The sequence below is a fragment of the Natator depressus genome, chromosome 15 (assembly GCF_965152275.1).
Source record: "Natator depressus isolate rNatDep1 chromosome 15, rNatDep2.hap1, whole genome shotgun sequence".
Taxonomy (NCBI): Eukaryota; Metazoa; Chordata; order Testudines; family Cheloniidae; genus Natator; species Natator depressus.
Window position 1 is genome coordinate 3823197 of NC_134248.1, and position 17104 is coordinate 3840300.

A 17104-nucleotide genomic window follows, 5' to 3' on the forward strand; every position below is an offset into this window, starting at 1 on the left:
GGTGGAGAGGCACCTCCTGTCTGCACCATGAGGGGGAAGGCTCCAAACCCCTCCATGTCCCCTCCCACCATCCCTACTCTGCCCCCATCCCTGCACTGCCATCTCGTAGGAGTGATGCCCACAGCAATGTCTGTCCCCTCTATGGAGATGTGCCATGCTGGGGGCTGGGCAGACCTCCCGCTGTACCTGCCTCCAGTGGGATGGGGAGTTGGGGGTTGGGGTGCTGATGCTCGCACAGCAGCTGGTCACAGCCTGGGGGTCTCAATGGGAGCAGCTGGAAGGTCTGCAGGGCTGAGGGCTCATCTGAGCCAACTGCCCCTGCACAGTGGGGTGCTGGGCCTGTTGCCCATGGCTAGCCGGCAATGCCTCTGCCTTGCCTTGGGGAGAGTCCATCTGATTTTCCCCAGGCCTCCCCCCCACCCCACCCCCAGATTTCCCTTCTCCTGGGAAGCAGTGTCTTGCAGCTGAGCCCTTGGAGGGGGCTGGGGCTCGGGCTCCAGCTGGTCTCTCTCCCTGCGGGGGCGGGTTTGCTTCCTCGGGGTGGGTGTCTCGGAGCTGCGTCCACACCAGGCTTTTCCCCACAGCAGTGGCACTGCAGACGGGTCCCTGGGCAATGGCTGCTGTCCCCTCCTCCCCCCCCCCCCCCGAGCAGGTCTGCACACCACAGTGGCAGGGCTGGTGGCCCATCTGCAGTGGCTGGAGCAGCTGTGCACGGGTAGGAGCCTTGAGCTTGGTGTAGACATGCCCCCTCTTCCCGCAGCGGAGGCTGTGGGGCTGGAGTGCCGCTCGGCGCCTGGCAAGGCTTGGTGCTGACGGGGTGACCTCGAGGCAGCATTTGGAGAGGGCTGTTCAGGCAGAGGCCGGGCCAGTTCAGCTCAGCCACCGGGGCCCAGAGGCAGCGTGTGGAGACGGCTTTGGTGGATGGGAGGGGCTGGAACTGCTGGGGGGCGTGCCCCCCACTCACTCTGCATGGCACCTCTGATCTTCCCCTCCCCCAGAACGTCCTTGCTGATGCTGCACAGGGAAGCCCCTGCCCCAGGGCTCCTGGTACGCTGCTGCCACGGGCACCTGCCCTGCCCCTGCCCGACTGAAACCCGCCCAGGAGTTAGTCTGTCTGCTGAGCGCTCCTGCTGCCTGGGGCAGCTGATCCTGCAGGCTGGCAGATGAGGGGGAAGCACCCAAGCCTGCTCCTGTGTGGGTGATGGTTCCTGAGGGGCAGCACGTGCCCGGCTCTCTGTGCTGTGCGGCCGTGCCCTGCCCTGGGGTGGAATAGCTGCTGCTTGCAGGTCACCAAGCCAGCCGTTGCTAGGCCCAGCACTGTTCTGACTCTGAACGGCCCAGGGGCTGTGGCCCAGGCTTGCCCAGGAGGAAGCCCAGTGCCAGGGCTCCTGCTTCCCACCCCACCATCTCTTTGTCCTGGGGAAGCTCCAGAGAAGAGCCTGAGGGGCCCAGCGTGGTGGGTTCACCCTGCAGAGCAGGCAGCGGCACTAGGCAGGGCTGGGTCATGGAAGGGCAGAGCGAGATGCTGTCCCAGGCTGGCTATGCTGGAGCCCCAAGGCAGGGAGAGGCGTTGCTGGGGGGCAGAACAGCCTGCCCTGGCTGTGGGACTGGGAGCTTTGCCTTGGCCTGCTGACGATTGCTGGGTGCCCACAAGGGGTTTACCCTGGGGCAGGGCACACCTGGCTCTGCGGGAGGAGAGGCCTGGGTCTGCCAAGAGGAGGGCAGGCGGCCCCCTGGCCCAGGATGCCCTGCAGTGCCCCGTAGCCTCTCCCAAGGTGAAGAGTCCAGCTCCGCGCTGATGGGCAGGGACAGGCAGGAGCACCAATTCCTGGCTGGGCTGGGCTGAGCAGGGTGTGAGGAGCGCAGAGCTTGTGCCCCCATCCTGGGCAGGGCGAAGGGCCCTGGGCCCCACGCTGAACTCTGCTTCCTCCCCAGAGCTCCTCACAAGCTCCTGTCCTCTGGAAGCCTGACTCCTCCATCCCTCAGGGCCTAGCAGCACCACGGGGGAGCGTGGGCGGTGGCAGAATCCCAGCTCTGTGGGACTGCTGAGTTGTCACGGAGTCCCTGGGCGATGCTCTGGAACTGCTCCCCATGAAGCCAGTCAGGACTCTGGGGAAGTCTCCTTTCTGTGAGCAGCCTGTCTGCAGGACACACAGCTCACACAGCTTCCACCTTCCTGGGTCTGACCTCGGAGCATTCAGCATCCTCTGCCCCTCCGTGCGCTTCCCACAGTGAGTCCGCTCAGGCGGGGCTCCTGGGGAAGCCAGAGGGTCCTACCCCCAACTCCGCAGTCAGACATGACTCTCAGCCAGCCAGTAAAACAGGAGGTTTATTAGACGACAGGAACATGGTCTAAACCAGAGCTTGTAGGTGCAGGGAACTGGACCCCTCAGCTGGGTCCATTTTGGAGCCAGTAAGCCAGTCAACCAGGTTTGTACTTCACTCCATGTCTCCAGCCAGCCCCAAACTGAAACTCCCTCCAGCCCCTCCTCCTCTGGACTTTGTCCCTTTCCCAGGCCAGGAGGGCACCGGATTCCTTTGTTCTCCAACCCTTTAGCTCTCACCTTGCAGGTGGGAAGGGCCCAGGCCATCAGTTGCCAGGAAACAGGGTGTCGGCCATTCTCTGTGTCCAGACCCCTGCACGCACCTGCCCTTTAGGGCTCTGCAATGATCATACACCCTTACCCCACCACCTAGATACTTAAGAACTGCATAGGGGAAACTGAGGCACCCCCACACTATTCAGAGGAAACATTAAGAACAGTCCCACTTCGTCACATGAGTGCAGGCACGAGCACTCGGCTTCAGGGCCAGGATGGCAGGGAGAAGGGAGAGCCCACAGGGGAGAAAGGGGCAGGGTACCAGCCTGGGCGGGCTGTGTTGGGGTTGGGGGCATCAGGTTGTGAATCTGAGAGACCCCAATGGAGCTGGCTCATGGGAGGTGTGAGGCCTCCCAGCCTCCTGGCTGATCCCTGTGCAGTCTGTCAGCAGATTGAAAGGGTAATGTTGCCAGGCAGGGTTTCCTGTCTGTGGAAGGGCGGGGTGGGCCGCCTGCCCCATGTGGTGTCTCCTTCCTGCTCCATGTGCCAGCACGATGTGTGGCACTGGATGACTGACCTAGGGCTGTGGGGGGGAATGTGCCTGGTGCTGCTTCGTGGGGACAGCAGCAGCTGCCCTGGCTAGTCAGTGTGGAAACCCCTCCGCCCCCCTTTACTGGAGAGCTGGAGCAGCTGCCGAGGAGGAGCTGGGAGGAGGCACCGGAATGGAAGGGATAATTTCCTCATTAGCAGCCCCTCCTTTGCACACCCATCCATCTGAGGGGAGCAGCGAGAGGCCCTGTCTCTTCCCAGCTGTTCTCCCTGCGCGTCTCTCCAGAACTGCCTCGCTTTCCTTCCTTCCACGGGTTCTGGAGCAGCTTCCCTGCCCCAGGGGCCAGAGGCAGGGCCCAATCCCGATTTACAGCCCCCATGGGAGAGCCCTGCCCGGGGCTGTGTAGAAGAGAGCCAGCTAGACCCGGGCTGCAGCCCCCCTGCCCTGGGGGCCATTCCCAGCTGTGGTGAATGGGCACCAGTTGCTGCAGGATGTGATAACCAGCCACAGTGTGGCTGATAGCAACTGTGCTGATGGGCAGTGCATGAGAGGGAGGGGGTCCACACTTGGAGCCAGACAGGCCCATGCTCATGGCTCCAGAAGGAAGTAGGTATCTGCCATGCTTGTGCTTTCCGGTGCATCCGGCTGTCCAGTGTGAGCCCTCTGCTGTCTCTGGCAGCCTCGTCTCAGAGGGGGATCCCACTGGCAAGTTCCCAGGGCTCAGATGCTCTCCCAGGAGGTGCCTTTTAGCCAGCAAAATGCCACCTCCTGCACTGGCGTATGTGCCCTGGGCTCCAGGGCAGCTTGTGAGTGAAGGGGAGAGGGATGCCCAGGATCTGCCACCTGGTCCCACTAGAGGCCCTGTGGCTTGTGCCTGGCTATCTCCCCTTCACCAGTTAATCTCTGTTCGGTATCCCTTCCATCCCGCCTTTTCTTTCCCCGCTCTCCTGTCTGACCCCATCCCCTCACAGACCATGGGGATGAGCTCGGGGGAGGGGGATCCCTCCTGTTCTCTGGGGTTCAGGGGCAAAGTGTCTGGCAGGCCAGCGCGTGCCCCCCGCAGCATGGCACAGAGCACTGATGACCCACGCTCGCCAGCACTATAGCCTCTCTTGCTCTCCCACCCGGCGCTGGGGGCTCTGGATAGCTGTGGCGCTGGATGGCCATGGGCTGCAGCATGGCAGCCGTTCTGGGCCAGGGGTTTGGGATTCAGGCACGGAATAGCAGCTCCACCTGATGCTTTAGCATCTAGGAAGCAGAGCCTGGCACAACTCTGAGCTACCCTGCTATCTGGTCCCTCCTGGTGTGCCTGCCAGCTCCCGAACCTGGTGCATCAGAGCTGCTCCCTAGGGACTCCACCATTGAGCACCCTAGTGGTGGGGAGGGGGTCTGGGGCAGGCATGTTTACCCCACTGTGAGTGGCTGGGCTTTCAGAGCCCACACCAGGGCAGAGGCACCAAAGGACACTGGCTTCTTGGGGGCGGGGTCCAGCTGGCCTGGCACCTCCCAGAATGATGCTACATGTTTGCAAAGCAAGCTCTTGGCTGCGGAAACGGGGGAGCTGGTGGCTGACCCGCCCCACACCATGCTCCATAGTCCCTCCTCGCCAGCCAAGTGCTGCATCATACGTGGGCTGCGTCCAGCTTGGTGCTGAAATCCAGTCCCAACCTGGTGCTGCTCTGTCCAGGCTGGAGGTGGGAGACAGGCCAGGAGCTGCCAGGAGGGAAGTGGGGACTGGGGGGAGCCTGGGGCCCTCGCCTGCTGGGCTGGCACCTGGGGGACTCACCCTCTGTTGAGTGGTTGTGGTGTGTGGCCAGGAATCTGGAGTGGGGTGTCCCCCTAGGGGGTTTATGGAAGGGAGTCCCTAGCTGGCTGCTTGGGGGGCTGATGGGGAATGGGCCCAGGTTACAGATGGCTGGAGGTGTTTATTCCACCCTAGCCCAGTCCCCCAAGAAACAAAGGCTGGGTCTGCCGGGATGGGAGCTGCCTGCCCCCAGGGGGGGATGCGGGTTCACCTCCTGCAATGGGGGCCTTTCCCCTTGGGCCTGGTCAGTGGGCTGCAGTGTTTGTGTGGCTCCATGCGCTCAGGGGGAGGGGAGGCGGAAGCAGGAGCCCAGGCTGGGTCTGGCACCACTGCTCCCAACGCTCAAAGGCTCCATCTCAAACAGCAGCTGGTTTGGGTCAAATAATTTATTTTTAACAAACTCCATGAGAAATAGCTGCTGGAGCCAGTGGCTCCTTCAGCCCTGACACACTGCAGTCGGTGAGGCACTCTGGCTTGCTTGGGGCCCAGCTGGCTGTGCTCCTGCCCTCGCTTCCTGGGGTCTCCTGGGTCCCCACCCCTTGGGGCTAGGGGTCTTTGGGCTGCCCCCGGAGCGCTGGACTCCCGCTAGGCCTGGGCCTGGCTCCTCGCACCTGGCTCAGCCGTGGGGTCCCAGGCTGATCCCTGGAAAGGATCCCTGTGCAGAGCAAGGCAGGCGTGCTGCCTCAGCAAGTGAGCCACCCTCAACTCTTCAGCCAGGCTCAGGGCACTGGGCCCGCGTGGAGCCCGCGGTGCCCTTCCTCCTGCATGACTGGCGCTGCCCATGGCAGCGCTCTGCAGACCTGTCAGCTGCCATTCTGGGGAAGGCTGCTCAGGGTGTCCTGTGGGGTGGGGTGGCTGAGGCCACTTTGCTGCAGTTGAAGCCCTGTGGCATGTGAGGACGGGGGCTATGCTGTGTGTGTGGGGGGGGAGATATTCTGTTTTGCCCAGCGTTTGGAGGGTTGCTGGAGCTGAGGTCTCTGAGCTGAGCACGCTGCCCCCCAGAATGCTCTGTGAAGCTCAGAGCCCAGGTTCTTCACAGCCACCCCCGCCAGCTCCAACCACTCCCAAATCTCTGCCCTGTTCCCTGTCCCACCTGATATCCAAGGTGCTGCCCCTCCCCTACCTGCTGGGCTGGCGTGTGCCAGTGCTCACCGAGTGCTGGGCTGGCACTGCTGGGCATGCAGTCAGAGCTCGTCTTGTGGCAGGTTGGTGTGGTGGCTGCAGACAGTGTCTGACCAGGCTCCTCTGGCTCATGGAGCAGGGGGTCCCTGTTTGCCCCAGGCGAGGGGGAGCTGCTTCTCCCCAGGGTCCTCCCTTGGGGCGCCTAGTTGCTGATAGGAACCTGTGCCCAGTGTTGGTCACTACACTGTGCCCCCTGCTCCCCCATTCTCTGGGCAGCCCAGTGTGGCTCTCCCGCCTTGGCTGTGTGTGTGTGGGGGGGCGGTAGCTGGACATTGCTCCCAGCAATAGCCCTCCCAAAGGAAGGGACGTGGGGATCAGAGCTTGCTGTGAGATGGGACATCAGGAAATGGAGCCTCCCGCTCCCTGGCACGCTGCCCTCCCCGCTCCGGCGTCTCCCTCCAGCTGCTGCAGCATCCAGGATAGGCCCGCCCCCCCCTTGCAGGCAGTGAAGCAGAGCAAACTCTGAGGGTGGGAAGGGAGCGGAGGGGCATTGTGGGGGCAGGGCTGCGGTGGTTGGGGGGAGTTGCACTGGTGCATCAGGGACCCCATCCCATCAAAATCTCCGCAGGCTCCCTTTACCCAGCCCTTGGGCCATCCATTTTCTTTCCCCTCCAACCATCACCTGTGCCCCCTGGACAGATCTCTGTCTCTTCAGAGGAGTGTGACGAAGTGGGACTGTTCTTAATGTTTCCTCTGAATAGTGTGGGGTTGCCTCAGTTTCCCCTAGGCAGTTCTTAAGTATCTAGGTGGTGGGGTAAGGGTGTATGATCATTGCAGAGCCCTAGAGGGCAGGTGTGTGCAGGGGTCTGGACACAGAGAATGGCCGACACCCTGTTTCCGTGACTACTGGTGGGAGCGGTGGTATGTACTGCACCCCATGGATGGCACTTCCTGCAGTAAGTGACTGGGGAGCAGTAAAACGAAGGGGGATTGACAAGGACCAGGCGTGCTGAAGGCTCAGAGAGGAGCGGTTTCTGGGGACTGTTAACCCCTGGGAGTGTTTGACCAGTGAGAATGGGGTCCCCCTGGGGTCTGCAATGAGCAGTCTCAGGGGTGGAGGAGCCTGCGGCTTGGCCCTGGGAGAGAGAAGGACTTTTGTGGTAACAGGGTTCCCCTGGGGAGTGCAGCGAGCGGTCCCAGGGGCGGAGGAGTCTGCCGCTCGACCCTGGCAAAGAGGTGGTGACCTCAAGAAGGGCTGGCACACTAGGGGTTCTCCCTGGAAACTGTGGGGAGCTGAGAGCACACAGGCCTGTGAGTCCACAACAACTTGGGAAGAGCGGAGTGATAGTCTGTCACTGTCTCCTTAAGAAGGACATTGTAACCCGGTGCAGAAAGAGAGGGTTGCGCATTGGAAAGTTCACCAAGGCACAATTAATCGTGCAGCTGGAGGAGATGACCACTCTAAGGAACAGATTCGTGACCCAAATGGGGCTATAGCAGGATCTGGGAACAGGCATCCCCAAGATTCCTGTCCCCAACCAGACGAGGGTCTTCACGATCGGGTTCCCCATCGGGGGATCGGAGATGGACAGGATTGGAGCTGAGTCCGAGAGAGCAAGAGGACTGTGAGAGACAGCGAGAGTCCAAGAAAGAGCTGCAGCAGCAGCAGCAGCAGCATGAACTGGCGGTGGGGGAGCGGAGAGGCATGGGGACCTCCCAGGGGTGAGTGGGGATCGACCCCAGGGTGCCAGTTCCGCAGGGAACCTCGAGACTAAATTGCTGCCCCTGGTTAAGGAGTGGGGGGATGTGGATGCCCACCTCACTGCCTTTGAGCAAGCTGGCGATTTGAACGAGGGGGACCCTGCGGAAAAGCCCTTGTGTCTAGCTTCCTTGCTGGGTCCCAAGGCCATAGACTCCGTCAGCCAGATAGGTGGGGAGGTGGACAGGCTCCCACTCCTGACCCCAACCTATATGTCTGTGTGGAGTTTCCTGGGGCCAGGCCCCTCGGACCTCCAGTGGGAGCCTAAGGTGATGGTCAATGGGGAGACATTCCTGGGGTGGCGAGATCCTGGGACAGAGAGAACTGTTGTCAGGCCCTGGGTGGTGCAGCCTCAGATGCTGAGGGGCTGGGTGAGCTGGGTGACGGTCCCAGGGACAAAGCCCCTTGCCCTGCCTATGGCCCAGATTCCTGTGCAGACCCAGGAGGGGTCGGGCTGGCTGGTCGTTGGGGTGCTCCAGGGCACCAGCTGCAAGACCCTGTTGTGGGGTGACTGTGTCTCTTTGGGACAGGATCCAGGCCCTGCTCCTGTAACTGCCGAGGGTTTGAATTTGAATCCAGGGAACGAATCGGTGGAGAGGGAAATGGTCAGTGAAAATACAGATGACCTGGCTGGCAGGGGGGAGGAGCCGCTAGGCTCAGGCTACCTACCTGCCTGCCTGTAACCAGACCCCTGGGGCTCCCCGCCCCCCTTGCACACCGGAGAGGGGGCTCAGCTGGCTCTGATGCAATGAGGAAAGCAGCGAGATCGCTGCCTACCCCCACTGGGACAGCAAGGGCAGCGCTGAGCACAGTGGGAGCTGAGACCCCAGCTGAGTGAGGGGAGACACAGGCAGGGCAGGGGATCTGTGGGGAGTGGCAAGGTGCTTGGTAGGGAAAGTTTGGATGAGCATAGGCAGCCTTGTGAGCTGATGGCTTTGTCTAGTCAGCAGTGTGGGAAGGCGAGGAGAGTGGAAGATGAGTGTCCCTGGACCTTACCTGTTAGCTGGGTGGAGAAGTGTGACAGTGAAGGAAATGTGCCTGTGTCTGTCAGGGGTATTGACTTGCCTATGGAGGGAGCTACCCTGATCTCCAAGCAGTTGTCTGTGACCAGCCTTCTGTGCTGGGACCAGGGGAAAGAGATCCCAATCTGAGTGTCTGGTAAAGGAGAAAGTGTGTCCGGCTCTTCTTTGTCTGTGGAGCAGACAGAAGGGGCCTTTCCGCCTGTGATGGTTGAGGGTAGTGCAGTTGTCTCAAAGTTGGTTCTGGATTCAACTAAAGCCCAGGAAGGGAAGGGTCCTAAATTTGTGTCTGCTCAGGAGAATGGCCCTGTAACTAGGTCACATCCAGTTAGTGTCTATGTAAAACCCCAGAGCCCAGACAATTCTGGTGCTTGTATTTTGCCTGTTGCTAGTGTGTTGTTGGGAAAGGGTGGAGGAACTCTGTCTAATCAAGGTGAGATCCTAGCCAGGATACAAGGAGAGCATGAAGGTGATTTGATTATGTTACCTACTGAGGGGGTGGAAACCTGTGGCAAGAAGGAAAAGATTCCTGAACTTGTGTGTGGCAGAGGGAAGGAGAATGCTTCTGACCTTTTATCTAGGAAGTCTGTAAGTTTGCCTGAAAGGGGATTGTGTAGGAATCCGCCGGATGGGCCAGAGGTAATTCTGGATGTAAGGGAGACCCAGAAAGAGTCTGTTGTTGCTCAGGAAAGTGTTCCTCTAGAGCAAGCCCTAGGTGAAGAGGGTAAGAGCAGAATTTCTGTGAGGGGTGAATTGTTGCATGGAAAAGCCCTAGGGAAAGGAATCCTCATAGAGTCTTTGCAAGCAGTTTACTGCAACTGAAGGGTGTGAAAGTGATTTAATCAAGAAAGTTTCAGTTCCTAACAGCCAGAAATTTTCTGTTGAGAATGAAGCCACTGACTTTCCTGTTGAAGGATCCAGTGTGGATAGCTTTGAGAAGGTCTCAGATGGAGAGAAAGCTGTTAAGAAAGTTAAACAGTCCTATAACCAAGTGGCTGTGTTTGGCCAGCTTGTTGGGGAGACAAGGTTGTTGAGAAAGGAATGTCTCCATGCTAGTTCTGTAAGTGAACACTATGTGGCCCAGGTCAAGATGGGGGATCTTAACCAAGAGAGCCCGAATTGCAGCCCTCCAGACTGGAGCGCTGGGAGAAGACCCGATCCCAGTTTAACCCCTGGGGATTTTGGGGTGGCAAAAGGGCACAGGCCGCATAAACCTTCCCATATGCGGCATGCGAGTGCTATCGACCAGCCCCGACCTAAGGGAGGGCGTGAAACTGGAAGGGTGTAAAACTGGAAGGGCCTGGTGTAACTCCCACCAAGGAATGGGAGAGATGCTGGGGCATCCATGGGAACGTTGGTGGCTTCGAACTTCCCCAGGTCACCGGCTAAAGTGACCCAGCTCAGTTCGGTCTTGAAGGGGGGAGAGATGTGACGAAGCGGGACTGTTTTTAATGTTTCCTCTGAATAGTGTGGGGGTGCCTCAGTTTCCCCTATGCAGTTCTTAAGTATCTAGGTGGTGGGATAAGGGTGTATGATCGTTGCAGAGCCCTAGAGGGCAGGTGTGTGCAGGGGTCTGGACACAGAAAATGGCCGACACCCTGTTTCCTGGCAACTGATGGCCTGGGCCCTTCCCCCCTGCAAGGTGAGAGCTAAAGGGTTGGAGAACAAAGGAATCGGGTGCCCTCCTGGCCCGGGAAAGGGACAAAGCCCAGAGGAGGAGAGGCTGGAGGGCGAGTCAGTTTGGGGGCTGGCTGGGGACATGGAGTGAAGTGCAGACAGGGTTGTCTGGCTCACTGCCCCCCAAAATGGACCCGGCTGAGGGGTCCCATTCTCTGCACCTACAAGCTCTGTTTTAGACCATGTCCCTGTCGTCTAATAAACCCTCTGTTTTACTGGCTGGCTGAGAGTCCCGTCTGACTGCGGAGTTGGGGGGCAGGACCCCTCTGGCTTCCCCAGGACCCCGCCTGGGCAGACTCGCTGGGGGAAGCGCACGGAGGGGCAGAGGATGCTGAATGCTCCGAGGTCAGACCCAGGAAGGTGGAAGTTGTGGGAGCTGTGTGTCCTAGAGACAGTCTGCTCACAGAGAGGAGACTTCCCCAGAGTCCTGCCTGGCTTTGTAGGGAGCAGTTCCAGAGCATCGCCCGGGGACTCCGTGACAGCTGCCTAGTGAGGCCAGTACCCGGCCGTGTGTGTGGTGATGGTGCTGTGGAGCTCGCACAGCGTCACAAACAGCCCCATTGTGCTGAGTGCAGGCGGGGGTGGCACGGCGGGTGGTGGCACTGAGCGCAGCTCCCTTGGGAGAAGGGGGCTGGATGAATAGCAGGCTCTCTCCGTCCCTGGGTGACCTCCCCGCTCTGCTCTGCTCCCCAGCTGGAGGCCACGGTGGACCTTGCTGAGCGGCGCCAGATCCGCTCGGCCATCCGGGAGCTGCGGCGCCAGGAGCTGGAGCGGGACGAGGAGGCTCTGGCGTCCAAGCGCTTCCGCTCGGAGCGCGGCAGCCACCGGCAGGAGAACAAGGAGAACTGGCTGCGGTGAGTGCAGGGGCAGGGCGCAGGCTGGGGCATGGGCTGTGGGCCCTGTCACACCTGTGGGCAGGGCTGAGCTGCCCTCTCGAGCCCAATGGGCCAGGTTTATGGAGCAGAGTCTTTGCCTCTCCCAGTGGGGATGGCAGTGCTCCTGGCAGGCAGCTCGGTGCTGGCTGAATGCTGCTCCCTGGATACCTGTTCCTCCTGCTGTGGGACCTGTGTGTGCCCCTGGTCCTCTCAGAGGAGAAGCTCCAGCTCGGCTTAGGGGAAGTGCCCCCATCCTGGCATCATACTGTCTTGGCCCCTCCCTGCGTGCACCACCAGGAAGCTGAGGGTGCACTTGGATTTCTGGCACTGGGGGGACAGCCCCGTTCCCCAGCCTGCGCCAGGTGGGGCACTTGCCCCCTGCCAGCAGCCTGCGTGCCCCTTGTCAGACTGTCTCTCTACAGGTCTCAGCGGCTGGAGGAGGAGCAGCAGAAATCTCTGGCACTGCTCTCTGGGAAGCTCGACTCCATCACGGACGTGGAGGAGCTGACGGCTCTGGTGAGTTGCCCTCCAGGGCGTGGGCTGCTGGCTGCCCTCTAGGGGAGGGATTGACCCTGCTCTGGCTCCGTTCCTGGAGGAAAGTCTGCACTATGCCCTGGGCATGGAGTGGGGAGGATCTGGTGCCAGCCAGGGTGCCTGCTGCTTTTCAGCTCAGCTGCTTTTCCGCCACTCCCCCTCCTTTCCTGTGATCAGAGCAGGCAAGCACGAGATGGGGAGCTAGGACTCCAGGGTTCTGTTCCCAGCTGTGCCCCTTAACCTGAACCAAGGTCACACAGCGAGTATGTCCTTGCCCCTCTCTGTGCCTCAGTTTCCCCTTGGTAAAACAGGCCGGGGGGCGGGTCCATTGCTGCACACTTGCTACTGCTCGCACGCTCTGGTTAGGGGTCCCCCGGTCTCCTCAGCGCCCTCCCCCATCTGCTCACTCTCCTCCGCTCCCACATCTTCCATGTCCCATTGCCTTCCGCTCCCATCAGCTACCCTGTCTGAGCAGTGTGCAGGGGAGCCGTGGCCAGGCAGTTCCTGAGCAGTGCCAGGCAGGCTGCTGGCAAGGCGCAGAGAGCTCGGCGGGCATGGAGACCCCGGTGCCAGGAGCACGGTGGGTACTTGCCATAGTGCCAATGAAGCAGTGAGATTGGGACCTCTCACGACCCAGGCCTGCCACTGCCACTGCCACAGCCCCTGCCTCTGGGCATGGCTGGTGGGCAGAGCTGTGCATATGGCCACGTGGTGGGCAGAGCTGGCTGTCGACTAGCATGCTCTGGGGTCTGCCTCTTGGGGGCTAGAGCTGAAGGAGCAGGGCAGTGGAGGGTGTCCCGCCAAGGGGACCTGAGTCTGGGGCTCCAGTGTCCTGGTGGGTGGGAGCTGAGGAGGATGCAGATGGTTTAGTCTCCCACTGGCGTGGGGGGGTGGGCTGGAGGAAGAGGCTGCCGGCTAGTTTGCCTGGAGTGTGAGCTCCTCCCCAGCAGGCGCTGCACCTCCCACTCTTGCACCCAGTAGGCAGCGTTCAGTGAGAGCGTCTGGAGCTCTGTTCCCCAGGGGTGGCGCCTGACCCCCTGACCATGGGGAAACTGAGGCAAGACCTTCCCCAAGTACCATGGGGAGATTGTGGCAGAGCTGTCACTAGAACCCAGGAGTCCTGGCTCCCAACCATCCATTGTAACCTGCTCTGTGCTCCCTCCCTTCCTGGCCATGGTATGGCAGGGCGAGCTTGGTGCCCATGCATGGAGCAGCTGCAGAGGGTCATCTGGGAACCTGCACTGTGCCCAGCTGATCATACGCCTGGACAGGATTCCTGGCGGCTGCTGAGCCAACCTGGCCCGTGTGGGAGTGGGCTGCAGCCGAGCCTGGGCGCTCCCTCCCCCATCGTGCCAGGAGCCTGGGGCGGCCGTGGAGCTGTGAGAGCCCATGTTGTGTCCCTTTCTGCCACAGCTGCGAGGAGCCGGCGAGTACGAGGAGCGCAAGCTGATCCGGGCCGCCATCCGTAAGCTGCGGGCCAAGGAGATTGAGGGTACGGCCCTGGCGCACCCCCCTTCCCTGGCTCCCTGCACAGGCCTAGCTTGGCGCTGCCCTGAGCCAGCTACTCGTTAATTGGCTCCTTCCTTCCTCCCTTCCAGCTGCAGCCTCGGCAGGGAGAGCCCACGGCAGCCAGAAAGGGGAAACTGAGCCCCTGGCCTCCAAGGGGAAGGAGAGCCCGGACGGGGGCAGCTCTGTGGTGAGTGGGGTGCGGGGGGCTTTGCAGGAACTGGGAAGCCTGGGGCAGAGGGTTCTGTGCAGTGTGTTAGTGCAGGGCTCTGCAGTGAGCCGGGGGATGTGCCCACGCCCGGATGCTATCACTACACTTGGGGGCAGTCTCCCCCACGTGCTGGGCATTGGGCTGGCTCCATCTTGTCCCAGGCTTCCCCCCACGCATCCTCAGTGCCCTCTAGGGTGCCCAGTGTTGCTGGGTGCCATTCTTCCCTCTTGCATCCCTGGGACCCCACAACCCCATGGGTAATCACCACGGTCCCACCCTGCGATCCCTGAGCCCTGGGGGGTGGGGCTTTGGCCCTGGGGCAGGTGGCTTTCCCACAGCTGCTCCAGGCAGTGACGTGGGAAGGGGATCTGTGCCAGGGGGACCTTGAAGCTTTCTTCCTGAAAGCAGGAGTGGGGGGTGGGGAGAGACTAGCTGAGCCTGAAGTCTCCTCCGCCTGGCCAGGGCTTGTGGGAGGCTGGGGGACCGTGCCTGCCCCTGCAGCTGCTCTGCTCCTGCCCGAGGTGCTGGGCCTGCCAGCATTAGCCTGAGAGCTGCTCTGCATGCTCGCTGTCTGTGTGACCCAAGCGCTGGGGACTGGCGGGAGCTCCCTTTCTGCCGGATAAGGGCAGCAGGGGCAGGGCCAGCCTTGCCCAAGTGGCCTGCCCACGTACCCGTCCTGCCTGGATATCCGGCCCCCGCCAGCCCTGCAGAGAGCACTTGAGAGATCAGCCTCCTGGGGCTCTTCAGTTCTTGCCCCCCCCCCCCTTTGAGAGAAGGGCTGGCTTGGGTGGTGGGAGCTGGGCTGAGCCCTCTCTCTGTTGCCTGGGGACTTCCAGCCACTTTCTCCCTGGGCTGGATTCGAACCTGCCCCCCCAGAGGAGCATGGCAAGCTGCTGAGGGCTTGCTCCAGGCTCCTGAGGAGATGTGTAAGAGGGTGGCCTGTATGTCCCTGCCCACAGGGCAGGCCGGGCTGTGGGGAGCACTGAGCCCTCCCCGAGGGAAGCCCATGTCCCACCCTTGGACTCGGGGCTGGCCAGGTTCTCAGCATCTCTGCCTTCATTCAGGTGTCGTGCAGGCTACCCACTGCAGGCCTCAGGTCCGCCTGGGGGCAACTTGGGAACTCTCCAGAGGGAGGGTCAAAGCAGGGCTAACGCAAACGCCCAGTGCTGGGGACTGGGCAGGGACAGCCTGGAAAGGGGCCCTCGGCTGGGTGCTCCCTCTTGTGGGGGCTGGCAGCCTGGCTGGCTGTCCTGGTGCTCACTCTCCTGTCCCCTGGACGCAGCCAGAGGACCTGGAGGAGCGGGAGCGGATCCAGGCTAAGATCCAGGAGCTACGCAGTGAGCAGAGGAGAGAGCCCCAGAAACCGGATGCCCAGGGTAAGTCCATGCAAATCCTGCCACCGGGGCCCAATTTCCCTAGGCAAAGTCCTGCCCCGGGGTGCCGCGTCTGTCCCGTCCCACAGCCTTCTTCCCCTAGCGGGATGGGGTGAGTGGGACCCCACCATGCCCTGCCCAATGGGGTTGTGGCCTGTAGGGGCTGCCCTATGTTGGGAGCAGTGGCCCTGCCTGTTCTCTCTCTGGCAGGGAGCATTGGACTGGGGCAGCAGCCCCTTTCCCAGGCTGCAATGTGTGGTCGGGGCAGCACCCCTTTTGCTGCTGGGTCCTAAGCAGGGGTCTTGCCCTAGAGGGACTGGGCATGGCAGTTGGTGTGTGGCAGAGAGCTGTGGGAGAGGGTTTGCCCCAGTGTAGGGGTCGCACTCAGGAGGGGCTGGTGGGGGCTGTTTAGCTGTGGAGGAGGGTGGGGGGGACTTTCCCCCATAAGAAGCAGGTTCTCTCCCCTGCAGACCCGGCCTCGGGGACCCTGCTGCTCCTGGACCCGCTGCCTCCCCCGCACTGCTGCTCGTCCTCGGAGCTGGAGCCACAGCAGAGAGCCGATCCCCCGGAGCGCAGCTCCCAGAGCCCTGAGCCCGGCCCAGGGGCAGAGCAGCCCTGCGCGAGCCTGACCAGCCCTTGCGCACAGGAGGGGGACGGCGAGGGGTTCGGCCAGCCAGAGGCAGGGGGCAGTGGGGAGCGCAGCCAGGGGGAGCCAGAGCAGCAAGAGGCACCTGCAACCACGGGCGACAGCTGCCCAGCGGAGGAGACCTGCCAGAGGCTGCCCAGCAACAGGAGCCAGAGCAGCCAGGTAACAAGACAGCTGCCCCTCCCGGGGGGCCTGAGGAACGGTGCCCAGGACCGGGCTGTGGCTGCCCTCTCCGCTGGGCCTGCGGGCTGGCGGGTAGAGTGCGGCGCCTGCCGCTCCCCCTAGCAGAGCCCACGGGCTGTATGTGGCAGGCATGACTGGAGGGCTGAGCCGGGCATTACCAATGCTGGCCGCTAGGCGGCACACGGGGGGAGCCCGGTAGCCGCTCGCCACAGGGACCCGCTTTCCGGGCCTGAAACAGGACGTGAGCGAAATGAGTCTGGGTCTTAACACATCCCTATTTATCGGAGACACAAAACTACCCTGTGCCTTGCAAGGTCAGCCCTCGCCTCTCCAGGGTCCCAGAGTGGCATGGCAGGGGGCTGCAGGTCAGGAGTAAGGCACATCGGTGGAGCTGGGGCTGGATTATCAGGGGGCTGAACAGTGGGATCGAGGGGAGGTGGGCAGAGCCAGGGGAGGGAGGCAGAGCTGGATTGGCAGGGAGCTGCGTGGTGGGATCGAGGGGGGTGGGCAGAGCCGGGGGTGGGAGGGGCAGGGCTGGATTGGCAGGGGAATGGGCAGAGTCAGGAGAGGGGCGCAGGGCAGGCACTACCCAGCACCTCTCACCAGCACCATCTGGCACCTGTCAGATTGAGGAGTTGCTGGGACTAACCCTACACTCCTCCTCTCCCTTTCCCCAGGTCAGCTCCTGTGTCAAAAGCCAAGCGCCCGAGAAGCCAGCCAGCGCTGCCAACAAGACGCGAGCTGGTAAGAAGCAAGCGCGGTGCCATCCCCTCCCCCCTAGCACTTGCTGTGCCTGGCTGGGGCCTTGTGGTCAGGGAGCCCCTGCCGGGAGTTGCACCGGTAGATGGTGCTATCACTAGTGTATATGGACTGGGTGCGTAGGGACCTTCCTGCACCAAGTGGGGGCTTCCTTGTACGCTGGGGCACCGAGGCTGCGAGCTTCTCTGCAACAGTGCCCCCTCTCCAGTGGTGCTGCGAGCTTCTCCACAGTAGCTCCCTGCTGGCCATGTTGACTTGTTCCATCGGCGGGACCCCTCTCTGGGGGTGTTTTGCAGACACCCAGCAATGCTTCTGCTGGGGGTGCTTGGAGCTCCCCTGTGCCAGTCTCCCCCTTGGTGCTGTCAACTTCCCCACAGAAGTGCCCCTTCCAGTGTGGCCGTGCCATGAACTGCCTTGTTCGGGGATGCTGCACGCCCCCCGCCCCACAGCAGTGCTTCCCTCTGGGCTGGCTGCAGAGTCGCTCAGCGCTCCCTGCAGCGGTGCCACCCTCCACGTGGGTGGTGTGGGTGGGCGGAGCTGTGGGCT

General features: G+C 62.0%; 1 protein-coding gene across 1 annotated transcript in view; it reads left to right on the forward strand.

Moving 5' to 3' along the window:
* The window catches only part of SMTN (smoothelin), a 51970-nt gene that overhangs the window by 9128 nt on the left and 25738 nt on the right, over positions 1 to 17104 (forward strand). Inside the window, exons 3-9 of the mRNA XM_074972510.1 lie at positions 11165 to 11325; positions 11769 to 11862; positions 13294 to 13372; positions 13479 to 13576; positions 14880 to 14973; positions 15441 to 15778; positions 16477 to 16543. Of these exons, the coding sequence (XP_074828611.1) occupies positions 11165 to 11325; positions 11769 to 11862; positions 13294 to 13372; positions 13479 to 13576; positions 14880 to 14973; positions 15441 to 15778; positions 16477 to 16543 (931 nt within the window). The remainder of the gene's footprint in view (positions 1 to 11164; positions 11326 to 11768; positions 11863 to 13293; positions 13373 to 13478; positions 13577 to 14879; positions 14974 to 15440; positions 15779 to 16476; positions 16544 to 17104) is intronic.